The 25,747-nt window shown below is 44.5% G+C and overlaps 1 protein-coding gene across 1 annotated transcript in view; it reads right to left on the bottom strand.

Annotated features, from left to right (window-relative positions):
- The window catches only part of LOC132836669 (tyrosine-protein kinase receptor UFO), a 215,348-nt gene that overhangs the window by 164,209 nt on the left and 25,392 nt on the right, over positions 1-25,747 (bottom strand). Inside the window, exons 2-3 of the mRNA XM_060856058.1 lie at positions 4,208-4,403; positions 2,098-2,198 (exon numbers count right to left, since the gene is read on the bottom strand). Coding sequence (XP_060712041.1) covers positions 2,098-2,198; positions 4,208-4,403 — 297 coding nt within the window. The remainder of the gene's footprint in view (positions 1-2,097; positions 2,199-4,207; positions 4,404-25,747) is intronic.

Raw genomic sequence — 25,747 nt, 5'->3', positions numbered from 1 at the left:
CACTTCAGCTGCCCCTCACATTCCCCAAGGACATGCAAATCCTGGACCTCCTCCACTGCCAAATCAAAGCCATCCAGCAACCAGAGGAAGAACGTCTCATCTTCTGCCTCGGGACTCAACAATAATATTGCATCAACATTGACTAAACCAGTTTTCAAATCTCCCCTCCCTCCCACTCCATCCCAGATCCAACCCTCCAACTCCGCACCACCCTCTTGACCTATGCTACCTGTCCATCTTCTTTCCTACCTATCTGCTCCACCCACCCTTCTGACCTATCACATTTAGATTAGATTACTTACAGTGTGGAAACAGGCCCTTCAGCCCAACAAGTCCACACCGACCCGCCGAAGCGCAACCCACCCATACCCCTACATTTACCCCTTACCTAACACTACGGGCAATTTAGCATGGCCAATTCACCTGACCCGCACATCTTTGGACTGACACAGTCAGTCGCCTAAGTCAGGAATTGAACCCGGGTCTCAGGCGCTGTGAGGCAGCACTGCTAACCACTGTGCCACCGTGCCGCCCACAAACCACCCACCAACCACCTATTGCCTTCCCAGCTATCTTTCCCCAGCCTCACCCCGACTCTTCAATTTATCTCTCAGCCCCCCCTTCCCATCCTACATCCCGAATGAAGGGCAAATGCCTGAAACGTCCACTCTCCTGCTCCTCAGATGCTCCTGACCTGCTGTGCCTTTTCCAGCACCACCCTTTTCGACTCTGACTCTCCAGCATCTGCAGTCCTCATTTTCTCCATGTGATGGCTACTGAGGCTGGGTCATTAAATATATTCATGGTTGCGACAGCCAGATATTTAATCATTCAGGAAATCAAGGGCTATGGGAAAAAGGCGGGAAAGTGGAGTTGAGATTATCTGATCTCATTGACTGGCAGGACAGACTCAATGGGCTGAATGGCTTAATTTTGCTCCTATGTTTTACAATCTTGTGGACAAGAAGCTAAACTACTGACCTTCTTGTTGCTTGACCCCTCAAGGAGAAAACCTCTGCCAATGGTGTCTGTTTTCAGTGGGGTAGCATATGTGTTGTGGTCTCTGATTTGTCCAGCAACTTGCCCACACTCTGCCTGTCAGCTCTTCAAGAGTTTATTGGTGGTCAATGCAGTGAGTTTTACTATCATTAGGAGGGTCCTGCTACTTGGTGCAAACAACCAGCCCGACACTTTGAAGAATTATCAGAAAGTCACATCCAAGGAGATTTAGTGAGGACACTTTATGCTTTACTGCTGTTGTAGCTGAAGGCCAAAGCAACTGATAGCAGAGTGCAGGAAACTGGCAATCACGTTGAAACTAAATTTGGAGGAGTTCAGAGATTTCATAGTTGGAGGAAAAGGTGAGGGGTTAGCAGTGGAACTGGAGGAGCACACAGAGAGGAAGAAACAGAGAAAAGGATGGATTGAGTCTAAAGCTGACAAAAGAGTGTTTGAAAATTCCAGGTCCGAGAAACGATGACAGTATTGTGTCAGTGACAGCTGGATTAGTATCTCAAAACTCAGTTCAGGGACAAGTAAGAATCCAAGGATTGTGGGCATCAGTAGCTTGCCTTTAACCTGCATTTGGAGATCAAGGATGGAATCAGAACCATGGGAGATCAGGTGGTGTGACCAGAGGAAGGACCTCCCTGCTCACAATCAAGTGTTACCAGCATTGAACAACAGAGTACAGGGAGGTAAAAAGAGGTAGAGAAAGATAAAGAAACAGGATGAAAGAGAAAGAAAGACAGAAAAAAGAAAGAATGAAGGATAGAAAGAGAGAGAGAGAAAGATAGATAGAGAGAGAAAGAGAGAAATAAGGAGACAGAGGAATGAGTATCTGGAATATATTGCCCATTACATCCAATATCCCTAACACCTCCAGCCTGACCTCAATGCCATCTTCCCAACAGAAGGCACTGCATCAAGAGACACAGAGACTAAGGGTAGTTTTCCTCTCTTCCTCAATGTGGCTAGGTCAGTCAATTTACTACAGTCAAGATTTGAAGTTGCAATGAACTGACTTGCTTCCTAACACACTGCACAGCTTTCATAGTCCCAACATCAACTCAGCATTTAAAAAGATTGATGACTCACCTTCAATTTCTAGCTGAGCTTCTTTGGAGATAATTTCTTTGCCTTTCACTGAAGTGATGCACCGATAACTCCCAGCATCTGTTCGGTGGATTGAGGGAATGCTATGAACGAAGACAGGATATTAAATGTTGGAAGCAAAAAATAAGTAAGTGAGTGAGCTGGGGTCAGGTGACAGTTATGGTTCAGGAGGTCTAACAATCACCTCTGACTGTTAAATTTGTGGATTCAGCAATTTGATCAAATGCTCAAGGTTGACACTATTCTGTTATCTACCTTTGACACTATTTCTGCTGCAGTAACACTCACTCCAGATTTTTATCTTGAGACTTAACACTTCTTGTTATTACATAGGGTAAGCCCTGCTGCTCAATTTAACCCAGCAATGCAGAAAAGATTTATTCTGTGCAGTAATCTGAAAATTCAATAAGCCAAGAACTAGTTAAAGTAAAAATAACAACTTTATTTATTAAAGTATAACAGAGAATAATTAACTAACAACTATTTACAACTCCTTCTTCTAACCTATCTTTTACCTTCCCCTCTATAATACTAGTTCGATAAAACTCCAGATTAAGATTAACAAAACAACACTTCTTATCTGAAAACCAGGCAGCTTTCGGTTCTTCTCTGTATTCTTGTCTTCTGTTCTTCTTAGGGATTCTGCTTCACATGTTATAGATCGATAAAGATACCTTTAAGAGAGCTATTTTTCAGGCAGTCTTTACATGCTGCTAGTTTGGCAGTTCTTCTCTCAACTGTTCAATGTTCCCCAGTCTTACACTCCCAAAGTATCAGATTGTGTCAGTGGCTTTAAAGATTGTCAATATACTCAATTCAAATTTGATAGGAATTTGGTATTTTGGGGCTTTAATTTAAACTGATTGGCCGAATTTGAATTTGTTTTTGTCTCATAGCAACTCAGCCAGTGCTATCTGTTCTGAACCAAATATTATATTGTAAAGACTCCAGCACTCAGTGTGCTTGCCAAGTCCTTCACTCTCTTAAAGGTACAGTCCACTTTTACACATCCATAACACTCTCCTGGCCATCCTTTGCATGTTGACAAATTTCAACTCCTCCAATATGCAAATCCCAGACCGATCAATGTTCCAATTATTCCTTGTATCTGTCCTTCTGGACTCATATCAGCTCCAGTCCCCACAATCTTTTAAATCAAATTCCTATATTTAGATCTTTCAACTGCCCTATCCCTCTCTCAGTCGCAGAGATCCCAAACATTTAATTTTCCTGACACTGCCTTTTTAGCCATTCTTCACAATAACTTTACCACTGGAGGCTGTGACTTCAGCTATCTCAGCTCCTCACTTTGCACCTCACTACCCCCTCTCAATCTTTAAGTCCCTTCTCAAAACAATTCAGTTTGTGATCATTTCCCAGTATTTAAATCTTGGGCTTGCAGTACACCTGCTCTTCCAGAATACCTGGAGGCATCTCTGCATGTTGAAGGTATTATATCAATGCAAGTTATTTTGTGTTGTTACTGAGTACACACATTTTAACCATTTGTGACATCTAAAGTGGGATAGAGTCACCGAGTCAAGGAGATGTACAGCAAGGAAACGGACCCTTCCATCTCACTTCTCCATACTGACTAGATATCCTAAATTAATCTAGTCGCATTTGCCAGCATTTGGCCCATATCCCGGTAAAAGCTTTCTATTCATGTACCCATGCAGATGCCTTTGAATTGTACCAGCCTCCACCACTTCCTCTGGCAGTTCATTCCATACACACACCACCCTCTGCAAGAAATATTGCCCCTTAGGTCCCTTTTAAACCTTTCCCTTCTCACCCTAAACCTACATCCTCTCGTTCTGGATTCCCTCACTCTAGGGAAAAGATTTTGTCTATTGTCCCTCCCCGTGCCCCTCATGATTTTATAAACCTCTATAAGGTCACTCCATAGCTACCGACACTCCAGGGAAAACAGGCCCAACCTATTCAGCCTCTCTCTGTAACTCAAAACCAAGGGAAGTTGCACCAACAGTTCCAAATTGGCCTAACCATATCAGGATATGGCAAACCACCATTTAAATCAGATAATTAACATTGGGCACTGTTCTGTTTCACACTCGCGGGCTGCAATTACCTTAGTTCACTGATGGCCAGCCATTCATCATCACTCATTGGCACCAGAACTTGGTTGACATCCCCCTGGTACAGAACCCCATCTCGTTGCCAATTTATTTCGGGAAGCTCCCCCATCACCCGAATTGAGCAGCGTAACTTTACTTCCTTTCCCTGGAAAGATATGATACTCTCGGGATCCTGCAGGAAGGGCATATCTGCATGAGAAAAATAAACAGGAGCGTTTTTGTTATTAATTCTCAAGAACTGGACATTATCGCATTCTTTTCTGAGCAAAAGTTACAAATCAGACACATAAATGGTGCATAACATCATTTCAAGTTTATTTTAAGATAGGTTTGTTCATCAGTCAGATTGGTTACAAGGGTTAGGAAGTTACATTGCAACTTCATGAGACTTGTGTTTGGCCACACTGAGAGTGTTTAGATTCAATTCTGGTCCTCACATTACAGGAAGGATATGGAGGCTTTGAAGAGGGTGCAGAAGAGATTTACCAGGATGCTGCCTGGATTAGAGCGAATGAGCTATAAGGAGGGGCTAGAAGAACTCAGGCTGTTTTCTCTGGAGCAATAGAGGCTGAGGGGAGACTTGATCGAAATCTGTAAAATCATGAGATGCATAGATAGGTTTGGTAGTCAGAATCTTTTTCCCAGAGTTGAAATGTGTAACACTAGGGGGCATGCATTTAAGGTGAGAGGGGAAAGTTGAAAGGAGATGTGAGAGGCAGTTTTTTTTACACAGTGAGTGGTAGGAGTCTGGAACGCACTGCCAGGGGTGGTACTGTAGGCAGATACAATAGGGGTATTTAAGGGATAAGCACATACATATGCAAGGAATGGAGGAATATGGACCAAGGGCAGGCAGAAGGGATTCGTTTAATTTGGTGTCATGTTTGGCACAACATCTTAGGCTGAAGGGCCATTGCTGTGCTGTACAGTTCTATATTCTTACAGAAGCTCAGTACTTACAGCTATGGAGAAACACAAATTTACCTCACTCTAAACCTATCGCAAGGTGTAACCTTAACTGGGCACTGGTCACATTGTCCATGTCCTGGTATTGGCTCATGAGCATGCCCAACTCTTAAAGTGATATCCCAACAGGCATTTTAGCCATCTTCAGCTGCCCTAGAGAAGTTGCTGCTAGGACACCATCTTGAACTAGCAGAGACTTTAAGCTAAAGATGTTGAGGGAAGGAAGAAGTACTAAGTATGAGTTCCAGGGACAGTAAAGGAAGGCTATTGTACATCTCATTTGGGATGCCATGTGATTTTGAAGTGCTTTCTCTTAATATTTGTTTATGGGATGTGGACATCACTGGTTAGGCCCCCATTTATTGTCAGTCTCTAATTTCCCAGATGGCCATTAAAGATCAACCACATTGTTGTGTGTCTAGTGTCACATGTAGGTTAGACTAGTAAAGGCAACAGATTTCCTTCCCTGAAAGGGATAAATGAATCATATTGGCTTTTACTGCTTTCATCACTACATGAACGGGATGGATTAGATTATTAAGTAGACCCGGAACATTACCTAGGTCTCTAGGTTACCAATAGGCCATCTCCTCCCAAAGATGGGTTTCTATTGACAATCACCAGTGTTTACACAGTCACCATTAACCGAGCTTTTAGATTTATTCCATTTCTTTGGAATTTGGACCCATGTTATCTGAACATTAGCTGATTACTCATCCGGTGTCATTACCACTACACCACCCTGTTCTTCTCCCATGAGCAAGTGACGAGGATCTGCTGAGAATGTGCTGGAGGCAGATTTGTTTGTAGTTTTCACATGGGATTTGGACAATTGTATGAAAAGAAAACAATATGGCAGGGCCATGGGGCAAAAGTGGAAAACTGGGAATGTGGAAACCATTTGCAGAGAACCAGCACTGACACAATTTGCTGAATGGCCTCCCCCTGGACAATCTGAGAGTTTCTGTGCCTCCTGTACATCATCCATTTAGTTGGAGGAGTCTGTGGGCCTGGGAAAGGGCCCAGGGAAGTTGCTGCTGTTCCACTTGTTCACAGCCACTGGAAATGATAACATCATACACCGTGTGGACAAATATCAGTACATCAGAATGAGAAACAGCCTGGACTTGCATGTGGGTCATATTATCAGACCAAAGCAACACATCTGGTGAGAAATATGCCATTGCATCATGTACTGGAAGCATAGCAGCAGACAAATCTCCTCGGTGAAAGTTTGAAAACAACCAAACCCAAGTCACAGCAACAATAAAAGGTGCATCACTCGTGAAGGGTTTCACAAACTGTCTGTGATGGATTGTCCCTTAATTGACAGAGAGCAGAGCTCATCCATTGAACCCCTTCAGATTGTTCCATCATTCAGTCAGGTTATGGCTCATTTCTACACCCCTCCAGTGACCCCTGTCACTGATCCAAATCTCACACCTCAATAAACAAATCTTATCAACTGTAGCGCAGAAAATGTCAATTGTTCTGGCATCATCAGCCATTAGCAAAGAGAATTCCAGGTTTTTAAAATTTCTCTCTACAAGGAAAGGGCCCTCCTCACCTCACTCTGTGATGGTGTGTCTCTAATGTAATAGATTTTGCAATTTCTGTCTCAGCCTACCGTGGCACACGTGGAAGTGCAATTATTTGTTTAAAAAATGGGGTTCAAATCCTGCTGCATTAAAAAAGATTAAAGGCTTGCACTCTTGTGTGGCATGTTGTGGACTGCTGTACACTGACAGAGGGGCTATCTTTCAGATCAACATGTCACAGAACCATTACAGCACAAAAGAAGGCCAATTAAATCATCACTGTTGCACCAGCTCAATTAGCAATCTCCTGGCTCTTCCCCATATCACTGCATACAATTCCTAGTCTAAAGAATTATCCAATGCCCTCTTGAATCCCTCAACATGAAAACAGACCCTTCCATCCAGCTGATCCACACTGACCATTTTTCCAAACAAAAAACTATTCCTCCTGCCTGCATTTGGCCCATATCCCTCCAATCTTTCCTATTCACGCACTTATCCAAATGTCTTTTAAATGTTCCAATTGTACTGCATCCACCACTTCCTATGGAAGTTCATTCCACACATGAACCACACTCTGCGTGAAAAAACTGTCCCTCGTATCTTTTTAAAACTTCCTCACCTGGTTTTGAACGTCCCCACCCCGAGGGAAAAGACTCTTGCTATTCACCTTATCTACACTTCTCATGATTTTATAAATCTGCAGAAGGTCATCCCTCAACCTCCTGCACTCCAGTGAATAAAGTCCCAGCTTATTCAGTCTATTTTTATAACTCTCCATTCCCAACAATATCCTGATGAATCTTTTCTGAACCCTCTCCAATTTTATAACATCCTTCCTATAACCTGCCTCCATGACATTTCCACATACCAGATGGAATATTTTGAGTAAAATATTAGAGACATTGTTGGATAGAAGCAATCCCACAACATTGATAATGTTAAAATTAAACAGACTATCTGCTCACACTGTTTTTGGGTGGGAGCTTGTTTTGTGCATCTTGCATATTGCGTCTCCTATATTACAGCAACAATTACACTTTAAAAGTATTTCATGGGTTGTAAAGCACTTTGAGAGGTCCGCTGGTCTTGAAAGGTGCTAGAGAAATGCAAGCTTTCTCTGGAGCCCAGTACCAGATGAATTAGCTTCTCCATTTCTCATCCTGTAAAATTCTTCTATAATTTTAACCAGTCAGATAGCCACTCAAATTTCAACACACCATATAAGCAATTAGCTCACCATTTAACTGTTTAAACCTCCATTATATTCTGATAACTCTACTATAATTTCTCCCACCCACCTCATTGATGTCCTTCCTGAAATATAGTACCCAAACCAGAATAAATGTCTCCTGATCTAACCCTGCTTATGAACAAATGAATTTTCACTTCCAGACTTTCTGTTGAAGCCTCCTTCAGATACAGGCTAACATTCCATTCATCGTTTTGATTACAGTTTGTATCAATGCATTGTCCATTGTCAAGCAAATAACTTCAGGCTTTGTGCTTCATAGTTTTTCAATAGTCATCGAACTTGTCATCGAACCAGCACTTTCAGCTCGCCACGTCTGTGCCAACCAACAAACACCCTAACTCCATTAATCCCATTTACCTGCACTTGGTCCACGGACTGTGATGCCCTAGCATTAAGTGCAGTTTTCCTGATGCAGTATTCGGGCTTTTGCCCGAAATGTTGATTTTCCTGCTCCTCGCTTGCTGCCTGACCTGCTGTGCTTTTCCATCACCACTCTGATCTAAACAAACACTAAATGCACTAATGCCCTGGCATTAAGATGCTTTGTTGATGTTGTGGGAATACCTGCCTCCATCACACCTCTCAGACACCATATTCCATATTTCTATCAGAATCTGGGTGAATTTTCTTTTCTCAGATCTTCTCAACCTTGCCTTAAAGCTATGCCTTCTGGTCTTAGAATGTCTGCCATAGAAAAAGATCCTCATGATGTCCTCAGTCAATTTTGTATACCTCAATCAGATCCGTCCTCAGCCACTTCTGCTCCGAAAAAAATAAACTCAATCTCTCTTCATAACTGAAATTTTCCATCCCAGGCAACATCCTGGTGAATCTCATCTGTACCCTCTCCAGCAATCACATCTTTCTGATCATGTGGCAACCAGAACTGCACACAGCATTCCATCTGGGCTGAAGCAACATGTTTGATAAATGTCATGAAGTCGAAAGCATTTATGTTCACTTTAAAATACAAAGTATTTTCTGAATTTTGAAATAACCTTAAAATGCAAGCTCAGCTGCCCAAATGGAAAGGCTGGGAGATTAGTTGTTCCAAAATAGATAGCTGTAGCAAATGGCTGTGAAATGGAGTTTTGGCTGCTGTTTTGACAATGATTTGAATTTCACCAATTTGTTTAAATTATGCCCAGGATAAAACCCAATCGAGTTTGAATTTATTGTTTTGACAACATCTGACCAATGAGATGGTATGATGTTGGAGGGCATAAAAAACGAGGGCATTTTGAAAATTGGTCAAAGAGCAATTGCTGTCGAGCCAGAGAGCTAACTGCCCATCTAACATCCTGCTCTCAAAGAAATTAGAAAACACTCACTGTTAAGGGTACCTTTTCATGTAAAACATACTCACAGTAAAACAGAAAGAAGTCGACCCAGGGAAATCAGCAGCTGGAAGACTGAAGACAACGGAGAAGACAAAGACTGTGTAGTTTTGAGATTAAGTTAATGTGATGTTTAATAATTGTGTTATTGGAACAGCATTTTCATATGTTGGGGTCAGATAGTAAGTTAAGAAAAGGAGGCTTAGGATTGTGAATAGTTTTTGTTTAGTGCTCACTATTGGAGTTAAGTAGAAACATTGTTATTTTTCTGTAAGTAGTTGAAGTGAGGAGTTCTCTGTCACTCCCACACACTTTTAACAGATTACGAGGTGAGGTGAGCTTTTCTGGGAGTTTGGTTATATTAACAGAGGGTTCGACCTCTATGTTATAACAAAAAAGCTGTGACTAGAGTTCCTCATTCCTATATTCCACACCCACACTAATGAAGGCAAGCATTCCTTCTGACTTCTTCACCACCTTGTCCATGTGTGCTGATGCTTTCAAGGATCTACGCACTTGAACACCAGGGTCCCCTTGTTCCTCAATATTTCCGAAGGACCCACCATTCATTGTGTATATCCTTCTCTTATTCAACCTCCCAAATGCAGGATAAAATTCCGTCTGCCCATTGCTCTGCCCAATTTTCCAGCTGATCAATGCCAGACTGTAGCCTGAGACCACCCTCCTCAGTATCCAGGTGAGAAAGAAGTAGGAAGAGGGGGTGGGGGAACAAATCAAAATGGAGTTGAAATGTGGTCCTCATATTTTACAGGGACTGCTAAATGCACATCAAGGTCCCACTGGTCTTTGGCACTTCCCATCATGTATTCACTTGCCTTGTTTGTCCTGCCCAACTGCATCATATCACATTTATCTGATTGAGTTCCATTTGCCATTAATCAGCCCATCTATATTCTCCTGTAACACTATACAGCATCCACCAAGTTCTGAAGGCCCAGTGAGTGTCACAGTGGCTGGAATGCATCAACAGTGCCAAAAATTACTTCTTATTTCATTTTGACTAGCTGCCATTGAATATTTTAGACAATGTTCCTTTAAAAGTTGTTTGTCAGTGACATAGTAAGGTCACCATAGTCTAAGAGCACTGCTTTCTCAACAAAGGGCGATGGCTGATGGTTGTTTAACCTGAGGGTCACCATCCCTCAGGTGAGGGGTGGGTTTCAGGAGGTGGGATGGCCATGATGACTTCAGCTGGTGTGAGAACTGAGCCAGTGCTGTTTTGTGTTATGTTGCTTTGGAAATCAGCCATCCAGCCAACTGAGCCAACCAATTGCCTACAGTTAAATATTTATTTAGCTTTTGGTTTATTCAAAGGAGAAGGAAGTACACTGGATATGAGATAGGTATTGAGGTATCACTCTGTGAATAATTTCATCCAAGTAAAGACTGGCCATGTTTCTTCCTTCAAGTCAGGTGTAAAACAATAAATACAAGAAAACCAGGAGATGAGAATTGCATTCCAATGGAACTGATGACTCTGAGTAATCAAGAAGCAGTGGTTCAGGGAGGAACTTACAGGTGGCAGTGCTCCCCCTGTCCTTTTCGAGGGCAGAAGTTGCAACTTTCAAAGGTGCTGTTAAAGGAGCTTTTGGTGAGTTCTGACAGCACATCATATAGATTGCACACTCAGCTGTCACAGGTTTGGCAGAGAAGCGGAGTAAATATTTAAGTTGGCGGCAATCAAGCAGGCTTTATCTTGTATCAAGCCTCTTGAGTATTGTTGGAGCTGCAGTCATCCAGGCAAGTAATGAGCATTCCGTCACATTTCTGACTTGAGCCTTCTAAATGGCAGACAGACTTTGGGATTTAGACCTGACTATGTTGAGGGCTTTTAATGGCAGTTCAGTCAGGAAGCTTGAAGCACGTGTATTGGGGGTTGGAATGTAGAGATTGGGTTGAGGTTCTTTGGTCAAAAACATTCAGTGTATCATGGAGGGATCCATCATCAGAAACAACGGCTTCAACTCAGAGCCATGACCCTGTCCCCGCTCCTAATGCCTCCATTCTCCTCACCACTCTGTCCCCACTTATAATGCCCCCATTCTCTCCACTACCCTGTCCCCACTCCTAATGCCCCCACTCATCCCTCCACCCTGTCCCTGCACCTAATGCCCCCATTCACCCCTCCACACTGTCCCTGCTCCTAGAGCCCCTATTCTCCCCCCCACTCTGGTCCTGCTCCTAATACCCTCATTCTCCTCACCACCCTGTCCCCGCTCCTCATACCCCCCATTCTCCCCAGCACCCTCTATCATCCACCCTGCTTCAATGTCAGGCTGGGGCAAAATGCTGGAACTCCCTCCCTAACAGAAAGGCGAATGGGCAAATCGAACAGACAACAGCCTGTCAGGGGGTTGTGGATACTGAGGAAATAGTCAAACGACATGATAGGTGGAAAGTTGGGAGGATAGAAAAGGCAGATGGAGTTTAATCCAGACAATTGTGAGGTGATGCATCTTGCAAGATCAAATGCAAGAGGAAAGTCTCTTGTCTAGACCCTAAGGAAAATTAATATATCTGGAGAGATTTTGGGGTGCAAGTCCATAGTTCTCGAAAAGTAGCAACACATGTTGATGAAGTGATAAAGAACAGCATGCTTGCCTTCATTGGTTGGGGATTGAGCATAAAAATTGGCAAGACATATTGCAGCTGTATGAGAATTTAGTGAGGCCACATTTTGAGTACTGTGTGCAGTTCTGGTCGCCACATTATAGGAAAGATGTGGAGGCTTTGGAGATGGTGCAGAAGAGGTTTACAAGGATGTTGTCTGGATCGGATTAGCTATAAGGAGAGTTTGGACAAAACTTGGACTGTTTTCGCTAGAGTATCGGAGGCTGAGGGGGGGACTAGATGGAATTACAGAAAATCATGAAAGGCATGGATAGGGTGGATAATTAGAGTACTTTTCCCACGGTGGAAATTTTAAATACTGGGGGGGCATAAGTTTAAGGTGGGGGGAGAAAAGTTTAAAAGAGATGTGTGAGGCAAGTTTTTTTTTAGACAGAGGATATAGGTGTCTGGAACACACTGAGAACTGGTAGAGGCAGATACAATTGCAAAGTTTAAGAGGAATTTGGACAAACACATGAACAGGCAGTTAATAGAGGGATATGGACCAGGTAAATGGGATTAATTTAAAATGGCATTATGGTTGGCATAGACATGGTGGGCCAAAAGCCCTAATCCGGCGCTGTGCTATTCCATACGTTATCCTAGAAACCTTACAGAAAAAGGGCATTTGGTCCATTGAGTCTGCACCAATCCTCCAAGAAGTATACCACCCAGACCCACCTTCCTATCCTAAGCCTGCATTTTCCATGGCCAATCCACCTAACCTGCACATCTTTGGACAGTGGGAAGAGACTGGAGCACCCTGGGGAAATCCACGCAGACACGGAGAGAACGTGCAAACTCCACACAGCCAGTCACCCAACACTGGAATCGAACCCGGGTCCCTACTGCTGTGCTAACTACTGAGCCACCATGCCACCTACTCAGTTATTTCACAAAGGATGAAAAATACAAATTTCGGATTCTACTTCCATGTCACAAACGTGGAGGTTAAGACTGTATAGGTGAATGTTAGACATTTTTAGGTAGTTCCAGGACTTTCCTGATAACCAATTCAGTTATTACAGAACTGAGACAGGCACATTTTTATTGAGCCCCTCCCTTTTAATGTCCAAAGGCTTATTTTCTGCGTGGGGGATGGCAAGGAGTCCTGTAACAGACAGCTATATTAAATGACAACGTAACTTGATCCAGCTTGCTGTAGGATAAATATCAGCCAGGGCACTAACTCTTCCAGAATAGCACGGCGTCTGGGGATCTTTTATGGTATTCTCAATGGGCAGACAGTTCTTTGTTGAAATACCTTGACTCTAACAATGCAGAACCCCGGGCCATTGTCATGAGTTGATTAGACACTCAAGTGTCTTTGGCAGAGACTGGTATTCACCCATCTCCAACTCCAAACGCCACCAGAGGTGATGCTGTACTCATAAGCCCTCATCATAAATGTTCCTGAAGATCATTCACCCGCAGGAGAAATCATGTCAACTCAAATTTATTGTTATGCATGCCCAATATTTCTGGTGGGTGGGGCAGGTATCTGTGGATAACGATCGCAGAATTGCAGACAGAGTTCATTTAAGCCATTCTGTTTGCATTCACTCTCAGAATGAACATTTCGCTTCGTCCCTGTGTCCAGCCTCCTACCTGGTGTCAGTATTCCTTTATTAAATGAAGACATCGTAGAATCACACAACACAGAAGAGGCCTTTTAGCCCATTAAGTTTGTACTGCCAAACATCATTCCCCTTGTGTTGTCATTAGGTGCTGGTCAGCCAGCGTTTGTGACAACCCACAGTTCCATCAGTTCTGACCCTGGCTCCGACAGGTCTATTTCAATATTCCCGACCATAGCGATCTTTAACATAATGCAGCCACAGCTGGTAACTTTCTTACAACAATTTGGTAAAAGATTCCATCTGCATTGACTTTATGAAGGGTTTCAAGCAAGGTTTCTTTTATTATTAATTGCATGTTGGCTGAGTCAAATGCTGCTCATGCTGGGATTTTAAAGCTAGTGAGGATGCTTGTGTGAGGTGCGCGACATCTAACAGACCGAGCCCATATTGGTACAGCAGAGCTACAGAGACTGGAGGCCACAGCGTAGCAAGAAATCCAACACAGCTCACAAAGTGAGAAATGCAACAATCGAGGTGTGAAGGGAAGGGACGCTGGCACTGATACATTCACAGCACTGATACATCCCCCGCTGGACAAACTGTCACCGACAGATGAGGGGGAGACGTAGCAGATATAAATTTCCACCACAGTCTAGAGAACCCCCTCAACAGCCTGCTCCTATTACATTGAAGTGATGTGGTTTTAACTGAGAAATCAGAGTCTCCTTGCAAATTGCAGCTGATTGTCGACAGTTGTGGTCGTCAATCTAAAGTTTTGTTTTGTCATTTTCAGGGGAAACCGTGATTTACCTCGGGAGGGTTAACCTCTTTATAGAACATAGAACAATGCAGCACAGAACAGGCCCTTCGGCCCACGATGTTGTGCCAAACTGCACACAGTACTCCAAATGTAGCCTTACCAAGGTCCTGTAAAGCTGCAACATCACCTCACAACTCTTGAATTCAATCCCTCTGCTAATGAACGCTAATACACCATAGGCCTTCTTACAAGCTCTATCCACCTGAGTGACAACTTTCAAAGAGCTATGAACATAGACCCCAAGATCCCTCTGCTCCTCCACCTTATTAAGAACCCTACCGTTAACCCTGTATTCCGCATTCTTATTTGTCCTTCCAAAATGTATTGTATACTTCCCCCGAAGAAGCATCCATTTAATGTCCTGAGGACATCCTAGAGTTCTGAGGGAGGTGGCTGAGGAAATAGCGGAGGCGTTGGTTGAGATCTTTTAAAAGTCACTGGAGTCAGGGAAAGTCTCGGATGATTGGAAGATCGCTGTTGTAACCCCCCTTGTTCAAGAAAGGATCAAGACAAAAGATGGAAAATTATAGGCCAATTAGCCTAACCTCGGTTGTTGGTAAAATTCTAGAATCCATCATTAAGGATGAGGTTTCTAAATTCTTGGAAGAGCAGGGTCGGACTAGAACAAGTCAACATGGATTTAGTAAGGGGAGGTCGTGCCTGACAAACCTATTGGAATTCTTTGAAGAGGTGACAAGTAGGTTAGACCAGGGAAACCCAGTGGATGTGGTCTACCTAGACTTCCAAAAGGCTTTTGATAAGGTGCCACACAGGAGGCTGCTGAGCAAGGTGAGGGCCATGGTGTTCGAGGTGAGCACTGGTATGGACTGAGGATTGGCTGTCTGACAGAAAGCAGAGAGTTGGGATAAAAGGTTCTTTTTCGGAATGGCAGCCAGTGACAAACGGTGTCCCTCAGGGTTCAGTGTTGGGGCCGCAGCTGTTTACATTATATATTAATGATCTGGATGAAGGGACTGGGGGCATTCTAGCGATGTTTGCCGATGATACAAAGTTAAGTGGACAGGCAGGTAGTACTGAGGAAGTGGGGAAGCTGCAGAAGGATCTAGACAGTTTGGGAGAGTGGTCCAGGAAATGGCTGATGGAATTCAATGTGAGCAAAATGTGAGGTCTTGCACTTTGGAAAAAAGAATACAAGCATGGACTACTTTCTAAACGGTGAGAAAACTCGTAAAGCCAAAGTACAAAGGGATCTGGGAGTGCTAGTTGAGGATTCTCTAAAGGTAAACATGCAAGTTGAATCCGTGATTAAGAAAGTGAATGTAATGTTGTCATTTATCTCAAGAGGGTTGGAATATAAAAGCACCGTTGTGCTACTGAGACTTTATACATCTCTGGTTAGGCCCCATTTGGAGTACTGTGTCCAGTTTTGGTCCCCACACCTCAGGAAGGATATACTGGCACTGGAGCGTGTCCAGCGGAGATTCACACGGATGATCCCTGGAATGGTAGGTCTAACATACGAAGAATGGCTGAGGATCCCGGAATTGTATTCATTGGAGTTTAGAAGATTAAGGGGAGATCTGATAAAAACTTACAAGATAATACATGGCTTGGAAAGGGTGGACGTAGAAACTGTTTCCGTTAGGCAACGAGACTAGGACCCATGGACACAGCCTTAGAATTAGAGGGGGTAAATTCAGAACAGAAATGCGGAGACATTTCTTCAGCCAGTGAATGGTGGGCCTGTGGAATTCATTGTCGCAGAGTGCAGTGGAGGATGTGACGCTACGTGTCTTCAAGGCAGAGATTGATAAATTCTTGATGTCACAAGGAATTAAGGGCTACAGGGAGAATGCGGGTAATCAGCCATGATTGAATGCCAGAGTGGACTCGATGGGCCGAATGGCCTTACTTCCTCTCCTATGTCTTATGTCTTATTCCTCTGCATCCATTGCCACATCTCCAAAATTGACCCAGGACATGAGGCATTCTTCGTCCAGGCGTCGGGTGGTGAAGGAGTGGCAATGGAGGAGGCCCAGATAGCTTTAGGGGATAATCTCCAGGACACCCGTCCCAATCAACCCTTCTACCCCGTGGCCAAACATTTCAACTCCCCCTCCCACTCTGCCAAGGACATGCAGGTCCTGGGCCCCCTCCATCGCCACTCCCTCACCACCCGACACCTGGAGGAAGAATGCCTCATCTTCCGCCTTGGAACATTTTAACCCCAGGGCATCAATGTGGACCTCACCAGTTTCCTCATTTCCCCTCTCCTCACCTTACCCCAGTTCCAACCTTCCAGCTCAGCACTGCCCTCATGATCTGTCCCATCTGACAATCTTCCTTCCCACCTATCCACTCCACCCTCCTCTCCTGACCTAGCACCTTTACCCCCACCTCCATCCACCTATTGCACTCTTAGCTGCCTTCTCCCCAGCCCCACACCCCCCCCTCCCATTTATCTCTCCACCCTGGAGGCTCCCAGCCTCATTCCCGATGAAAGGCTCCTGACTGAAATGTCAATTTTCCTGCTCCTTAGATGCTGCCTGACTTGCTGTGCTTTTCCAGCACGACTCTAATCTTGACTCTGATCTGCAGCATCTGCAGTCCTCACTTTCAACCAGGAAGGGCGCCTGATCAGGCAGCTTGACAGTGGGAATATAACCATCTCCTTTTCTCCAGCTCGGAAATGATGTTCTGGGTGGGAAGGCTCATGATTGACCAACTGGCCTGGCTTTGGAATCCTGGCTGAAAATGTGTTGCTGGTTAAAGCACAGCAGGTTAGGCAGCATCCAAGGAATAGGAAATTCGACGTTTCGGGCATAAGCCCTTCATCAGGAATGTTAGGCAGCATCCAAGGAATAGGAAATTCGACGTTTCGGGCATAAGCCCTTTGGAATCCTGGAGCAATCTTACAATGCTGCTTCTTGTCTGGCATAAGGAGCTCAGCGTGGGGTTTTCTTAAAAGTTTATTCTCGGGATCAGAGCGTCGCTGTCCAGGCAGCAGTCATTACCCATCCCTAATTACCCAGAGGGCAGTTAACAGTCGGCCACATTGCTGTGGGCCTGGAGTCACATGTAGGCCAGACCAGGTAAAGATGGCAATTTCCTTCCCTAAGGAACATTAGTAAACCAAATGGGCTTTTCTGACAATTGACAATGGTTTCATGGTCATCATCAGACTCTTAATTCAAGACTTTTTTAAACTGAATTCAAATTCCATTGTCTGCCTTGGTGGGAATCGAACCCAGGTCCCAGAACTACAACTAGGCCATCACCTCCCCTAATGTTAGTTAAGATAGAAAGTGGATAGATCAAGAAGGCCTAATTCATTCAAGGGAATGGGTCAGCATTTGTTGTCCATTGCTACAGCTGCAATCCATGTCCTGTGGATAGACCCACAATGTCATGAGTGAGGGAGTTCCAGGATTTTGACCCCAGGACATTAAAGGGATGGCGATACATTTCGAACTTAGGTGAGTGACCTGGCTGGGAAGTTGCAAATGGAAATGTTCTCGTGTGTTTGCTCCCCTTGTCCTTCTAGATTGTAGTGGTCATGGGATTGGAAGGACCTGACTAAGGAGCCTGAGTGAGTTGTGGTAATGCTTCTTCTCAGTCGAAGTGGTCATGGGATTGGAAGAAGCTGAGTAAGGAGCCTGAGTGAGTTGTGGTAATGAATGTTCCAGATAGTACACACTGCTGCTGTAGTGGAGGGTGTGGATATGGTGCCAATAAGTGTTGTTTTTGACTCCTGGATGGTGTAAAGCTTCTGATGAAGAGTCACGGACTTGAAATGTTAACTCTGCTTTCTCTCCACCAGTGCTCAGTCTCACCAGCAATTTCTGTTTTTGTTCTAGATCTCAACATGTGCAGTTGTTTGTTTCATAGGAGGGTGTCAAGCTTATTGAGTGCTGTTAGACCTGTACTCATCCAGGCACCGTGGGCGGCACGGTGGCACAGTGGTTAGCATTGCCACCTCACAGCGCCAGAGGCCCGGGTTCTATTCCCGCCTCAAGCGACTGATTGTGTGGAGTTTGCACGTTCTCCCCGTGTCTGCGTGGGTTTCCTCCGGGTGCTCCGGTTTCCTCCCACTGTCCAAAGATGTGCAAATCAGGTGAATTGGCTGTGTTAAATTACCCGTAGTGTTAGGTAAGGGGTATATGTAGGGGTATGGGTGGGTTGCACTTCGGCGGGTCGGTGTGGACTTGTTGGGCCGAAGGGCCTGTTTCCACACTAAGTAATCTAATCTAAATGGATGAGTACATTATGTTCCTTACTTGTACTTTATGGATGGCTTTGTGGAGTCAAGGGATCAGTTACTGCAGGATTTATAGCCTCTGACCTTGCTTTTGTATTTATATGATGAGAATCATTGGATTCTCTCTTATTCATTATGGTCATTGTCTGACACTTTGTAACACAGATTGTTTTTCTTGGACTTCATCCCACGTGCAATAAAAGCAATAAAATGGGAAACAAACCCCCTCACCTTTATCCCTCTCCACACACTACCATCTAAACTCAGGCCATCGAACCATTCATCCCATAGCCCCTGCTGCACACCATGCTAATCTATAAACTTTCTATCATCCTATAGCCCCCCCACATACACCATGTCAACTTACGGTATTTCCAATCCAATTCACACTGTATACATTCAACACATAACCAATGAACCTTATAAAGAAAAATGCAAATGTGCAAAACATGTATAGAGAGTTGTTCATTAAGGACCATTCTTAACGAAACTATGTTTTACTAAGTATCACTTATCCTGCCCTTTACAGCAGGACTTCCCTAACTGTGGGTTGTGATGCCCAGTGGGTTAGCTGCCAAAATGTTGGGCTTCCGACTCCCACACCAATAATGGTGACCGTGGAGTGTAGCAAGGCACCGAGTGAATATATGTGACAGAGAGTGAGCGTGAGCATCTGCGACAAGGAGTGAGCTTGAATATCCACGACAGAGAGTGAGTGTGTGTATCCATGACAGAGTGAGCATGAATATCCGCAACAGAGAGTGAGCATGAGTATCCACGACAGAGTGAGTGCGAGTATCCATGACAGAGAGTGAGCGTGAGTATCTGCGACAGAGAGTGAGCGTGAGTATTTGTGACAGAGAGTGAGCCTGAGTATCCGCAACAGAGAGTGAGCGTGAGTATCCGCGACAAAGAGTGAGCGTGAGTATATCCGTGGCAGAGTGAGCGAGAGTATCCGTGACAGGGAGTGAGCGTGAGTATCCGTGCCAGAGATTGAGCGTGAGTATCCACAATAGAGATTCAGCGTGGGTATCCACAACAGTGATTTAGCGTGGGTATCCACAACAGAGATTCAGCGTGGGTATCCACAACAGAGTGAGCGTGAGTATCTGCAGCAGAGAGTGAGCGTGAGTATCCGTGCCAGAGATTGCATGTGAGTATCCGTGACAGGGAGAGTGTGTGAGTATCCATGATAGAGTGAGTGTGAGTATCTGTGACAGAGTGTGTGTGAGTATCCGTGACAGAGAGTGAGTGAGCGTGAGTATCCGTGCCAGAGAGTGAGCGTGAGTATCCATGACAGAGTGAGTGCGTGTATCTGTGACAGAGTGTGCATGAGTGTATCTGTGACAGATTCAAACATGTCCTCAGACCATCAACTGGGACACTAGATTCTATTCCTGTGTCACGGCTGCTCCATTTTAGTCACGGTGCTAAAAAACATGGCAACTACTTTATGCAGAGTGAAATCACAAACAGCAATGAGATAGCAATCTGTTTTTGTGCTATTAATTAAGGGATGACTATTGACCTAGATGCTGAGGAAAACTAACGTTGGCACTACTTTTCAGATGAATGCCACAGCATCTTTTTGTCCACCCTAGGCATGGTTCGGTTTCACTCCCTGATTCCCGAGATGGCAGCGCCAGAAGCAGCAATTTTCTCCACAAAACTACAGCTCACTCTATATCAAATAAAACTGCATTAAGGTACAGAAACTGTAATTCACAGCCAATGAAGAGTTTCCTTGATGAGACAGTCCGGAGTTTAATTTGACTGGGTTTAAAAATACTGTGGCTAATTAAAGAGATGCTGGCTGGCTGCAGATAGATACACGGGTGTGGGATTTGTAATTTAGCACAAGTAACGACAATTTGCAGTGGCTGAGGAATATTCCGGAAGAGCTGAGCTCTTGCCCTTGCTGAAGTGATGTCTTTTTTACTGCAAAAATACACATTATCCATTAAAAAAAACTCTAAGGGCATTCATAGGTAGTCGAGCTGTTCTGAACTCCATCTTGCTGTGTCAAGATAAACAAACATTGGACTTTGACATTCCCTGCAGTTGCAAAAACCAAAGGCATTTCTTACTCATGCAGGACTCTATTTACATATATTGAGGAACAGACCCTCATTATACTTTGGCAGGAAGACCCTAGACAGTGGTCTTTCTCCACTGAATTTTGGCAGCAGCTGGCCCAAACTTTAGTGCATTCCTCAGCACACAGTCCTGGACCTTGGAATATGCAAGTCTGCAACACTTAGTCGAAGCGGAGGTGGGTACCACAGACGCTGGAGATTAGAATCAAGATGAGAGTGGTGCTAGAAAAGCACGGCAGGTCAAGCAGCATCTGACGAGCAGGGAAAAAAAAACGATATTTCAGGCAAAACCCGAAATGTCAATTTTTCTGCTCTTCGGATGCTGCCTGACCTGCTGTGCTTTTCCAGCATCACTCTAATCTCAGCACTCAGTTAAGTTCAATCTTTACACTGAAAGACCAATAAGTTTCGGACAAACTAAACAGCATCTTTCATCAAGTTGATGGTCCTCCAGGTACGGTTGATTTTTGTCTCGGTGTGTCCTGGGGAACAGACCAGACGGCACAGAGTCCTGCATCACTCAGCAGTTCGGGATGAACCTTAATAAAAATCCACTGTATCTCCCACCAAGTCTTCTTTGCAAAGGCACATCCCAGAAAGAGACATGTGACAGTGTCTTCACCAGCACAGCTGCTTCAAGGGCAGTGCGTGGTGGCACACAGAACCTGTGTGGCAGTGCCCTTCTCACCACCAGCCAAGCTAATTCATGGTTTTTGTTGGAAAATTCTGGCAGAGACATTCTCGCAAATGACTTGGACAGTCTGCTCAGGGAACAGGAATCCACCCTCTCCTTTACATTCAGGGTCTCAAAGACGCCATGTGTTGAACACCACCTGGTGGATTTACGCTCAAAAAGATGTTTCTCTTTGCAAATCCATCCCTGAAGGACAGGTGATACTATACTTGGTGGCACCATGGCCAAACCCATCCTTTGTAACAGTGAGGACAGGTAGAGCCTCAGTATGTAGTTAACACTTGATGTTTGCATGATGCAGCCACACACTAAAGTGGCCACCAGGATGAGGGCAGCTTTGGGTACGTTCCTCCTCCCCATTATCCAGGGTCTTGTCCATTGTGTCCCTGTAGAAACCAGAAGATTATCTTGGAGGCCTCCTGGGCAAAGAGCAAGACTTGCTGTCTGTTCACCTCCTGGATATTCTCGAGTGACATTGACCTCCATTGTCGACAGCAGGCGTAGGTTCTGCCTGATTTTCTGGAGTTTGGACAACTTTATCCATCACTCCCTGACTTTCTGAACGCCTTTGAGGATGAAGTACCTTTTGATGCTACCCTTGACTGTTTCCCAACATTCCACTGGAGATTCAAAAAGGGCTTTCTCGAACTTATGTAAGCTCATTTGAGTTTCTCAATATTTTCTAGGATCAAGGTTTCGTGTTCGGCCTCCCTTGGCGGTCCACTGGTCATCCTGTATGTGATAAATCAGCCAGCAGGAGGCAGCAGTCAGAGAAGAACACTGGCTTAACATCAGTGGATTTGACTGAGCATGCTCAGGCACAAACATGAAGTCTATCCTTGAGCAGATGGACCCAGCTGGCCACCTCAAGGTGTATGTGCCGCAGGGGTACTGAAGATACCGTGCAATCTGGCAACTTTAACCATTATCGTCAAGAATCGGGACATGGCATCCATTTGCTGCCAGCACCCTCTGGATTGTCCATTGCATCAATAATACAGTTGAAGTCTCCAGCCAGAATGACCGGCCTGGATTTCATGAGTAGCAGTGGGAGCTGAAGGATGGCTGGAGCAATGGCAATCTTTACTCCCTGACCAAATTAAAGGCACATGGGCCTACAAGCTCAACCATTTCCTGTAAGTGCTGAGCTGTGGAAACCAGCACTCCTGCAAAAACACGAGGTCCACATTGACATTAGCCAGATAAGCCAATATGGAGACACGTCGCATTTGATGCTATGCACGTTTCAAACCCATGTTTAAGACTTTTCTAGATCACCATATTGTCCAATAATGCTTCAAAACTGGTCCCATCACTGGGCGAGCTCTGTACTACAGGCACCTTTCTTTCTCCAGCCCCACCCCTCATCTGTCTGAGACTATTTCTGTAACCACAGTCAGTAACAAGCAGTAATTTTACAGTCACCTTTCAACTCAACCTGTCCCCAAGGTTTCATCCCAAAATGTTAAATTTTTTAAAAACAATGGGCGAATACTATGGCACACTGAAGGGAATCTGAATGACCAAACGGTTGCCGGGAGACAGACCAAAGTAACAAGGAGGTGGGTTTAAAAGGAGTCATATTCATAGATGGGCCTTTGGCCCTTCTATCTAGCTCGTCAAAATCAAGCATCTAACTATTTTAATTTTATTTTCCAGCAAAGGAATGATGTAAAAGCGGAGAGAGAGTTGGACACTGGGGAATATTCCATCACACACCTGACTTGTGCTTTATAGATGGGGAATAGGCTTGCTGCAGTACAGAAATTACCAGAAGAAGTTTCTGATTTGTGGCCTAATGATGTGTCCCTTGACCTTAGCGTGAGACTCTATCTGTAACCACAGTCAGTAGCAAATGTTAGCAGTAATTTTACAGTCACCTTTCGACTCAAGCTACACATGCATTTGAGACCACGATCAGGTCTGAATACCCTTAGCTGTGGAGTTGCTGCTTCCCCTGCCTTCTTCCTCCTGCCACTGTCTATCCCTTACCTATCCTATGCCTGCCCTATCTTTTCCCTGTCTCTTCTTTCCCGCACAAGATTCCCTCAACCATAAAGGACCATAAATTCAGCGCTGGTCAGGAATCAAGCCTGGGATCTTCCTGTGCTGTGTGGCTGCATTCTAGATCGGGCATTACAGTTACAAATGAAACCCAATCGTTGGCTGAAGAATGAAAGTGTGAGTAACAGGAGTTCAGCGATCCACTTATAAGGACAAGTGAAGCCAAACCAGCGTGATTCCTGCACTGTGTTTTTAGGTTAATGTTTCCTAGAGAGGGATAGTCATCAGTATAAGGAGAGTGTCGAAGCGGTATCAATACCACAACAAACGTATGGCTTTCATTCAGGTTAACTTCCAATGATTGTGATTTAACTCTGAACCTAAGCCAATTCCATACAGGCCTTCGGTTCAGTGGATTCATTCCAAGCTATGAAACACAGTAGGCTTCTCCCACAGAACCAATTCAATGAACTGTGTTTCTCTCTGGGATCAGTGGTGTTCCACAGGGATTGGTGCTGGGATCCCTGTCGTTTGTACTGTACATAATAAACCTGGAGGAGAATTTAGGTGGCCCGATTAGTTTGCAGATGCCACAGACATTAGGGGAGCTGTTCATAATGAGGAGGATTGCCAAAGGATACAGCAAGATATAGACAGGCTGGAGACCTGAGCAGAGAAACGGCAGCTAGAGTTTAATCCAGACAAATGTGGGCTGATGCATTTTGGAAGACCTAACGCAGGACGAAAGTACGTAGTAAATACAAAAGAGAAATACAGCACAGGAACAGGCCCTTCAACCCTCCAAGCCTGTGCCAATCATCAGGCCCTAACTAAACTCAAAAACATACCTTCTGCCCTTATTCGGTCAGCATCCCTCTATTTGTTCCTTATTCATGCAACCATTCAGATGCCACTTAAAAGTCACCATTGTGCTGGCTTCCACCAGCTCTTCCAACAGTGTGTTCCAGGTTCCTACCATTCTCTGTGTGAAAAATGTCCCTCAAACTTGCTCCCTCTCATCTTGAACCTGTACCACCTTGTAATTGAAACTTCCACCCTGGGAAAAAGCCTCTGACTCTCCGCCCTATCTATGCCTCTTATAATTGTGCAGACCTTTATCAGGTGTCCTCCTAGCTGCCATCTTTCCAGTGAAAACAATCCTAGTCTTTTTAACCTTTCCTCATAGCCAATGCCCTCAAGATCAGGCAACAGCTTGGTGAATCTTCACTGCACTCTCTCCAAAGTTTCCACGTCCTTCTGGTAATGTGGCAATGAAAACTGCACACAATCCTCCAAATGAGGCCAAACAAGGGTTTTACATCACTGCAATATGGTTTGCCAACACTTGTACTCCAAGCCTGGCCAATGAAGGCAAGCATGCCGTATGCCTTCTACTCACCTTGGCCACCTGTGTTGCCACTTTTCGGGAACTGTGGACCCGCATGCGCAGATGGCAAAGCTCTTCATAGCATCAACATACAGAGGGATCTGGGCATGCATGTTCACAATTCCCTGAAAGTGGCAACTAAAGTGGATAAGGTGGTCAAGAAGGTATAATGCCTTCATTGGTCCAGGAATAGATTTTAAAAATTGACAAGTCATGTTACAGCGCAAGAAACTACAAAAAGTTATGAACACAGCCCAGTCTATTTAAAAGCCAATCTTCCATCCACTGACCCCATTTACACTTCTTGCTGCGGCAGGAACATTATCAAAGACCCCTCCACCCCGATTATAATCTCTTCCAATTCCGTCAGGCGGAAGATACAAAAGCTTAAATATATGTGCCAACAAATTCAAAAACAGCTTCTTCTCTGCTGTGATTAAACTCCTAAATGGATCTTTCAAATTTTACGTTTAATGTCGATCTTGGTCTTCGTACACCTTCCCTGCAGCTGTAACAGTGTATTCTTCATTCTGTTGTGTTACCCTAATATACTATGTAAGATTTGATCTGCCTGTACAGCATACAAAACAAAACTTTTCACTGTACCTAGGTACATGTGACAATAATAAATCAAATCAAAATTACTTACAGTGTGGAAACAGGCCCCTCAGCCCAACAAGTCCACAATGACCCTCTAAAGAGCAACCCACCCAGACCCATTCCCCTACATTTACCCCTTCACCCAACACTACGGGCAATTTAGCATGGCCAGTTCACCTAACCTGCGCATTTTTGGACTGTGGGAGGAAACCGGAGCACCCAGAGGAAACCCACACAGACACAGGGAGAAAATGCAAACTCCACATAGACAGTTACCTGAGGCAGGAATTGAACCCAAGTCCCTGGCACTATAAGGCTAACCACTGTGCCACCATACTGCAGTATGGAACTTTAGTTAGGCCACATTTGGAATATTATCTGCAGGTTCTGGTTGTCACATGACTAG

The sequence above is a fragment of the Hemiscyllium ocellatum genome, chromosome 47 (assembly GCF_020745735.1).
Source record: "Hemiscyllium ocellatum isolate sHemOce1 chromosome 47, sHemOce1.pat.X.cur, whole genome shotgun sequence".
NCBI classification, from domain to species: domain Eukaryota; kingdom Metazoa; phylum Chordata; class Chondrichthyes; order Orectolobiformes; family Hemiscylliidae; genus Hemiscyllium; species Hemiscyllium ocellatum.
This window is presented reverse-complemented; position numbering and strand designations above follow the sequence as displayed.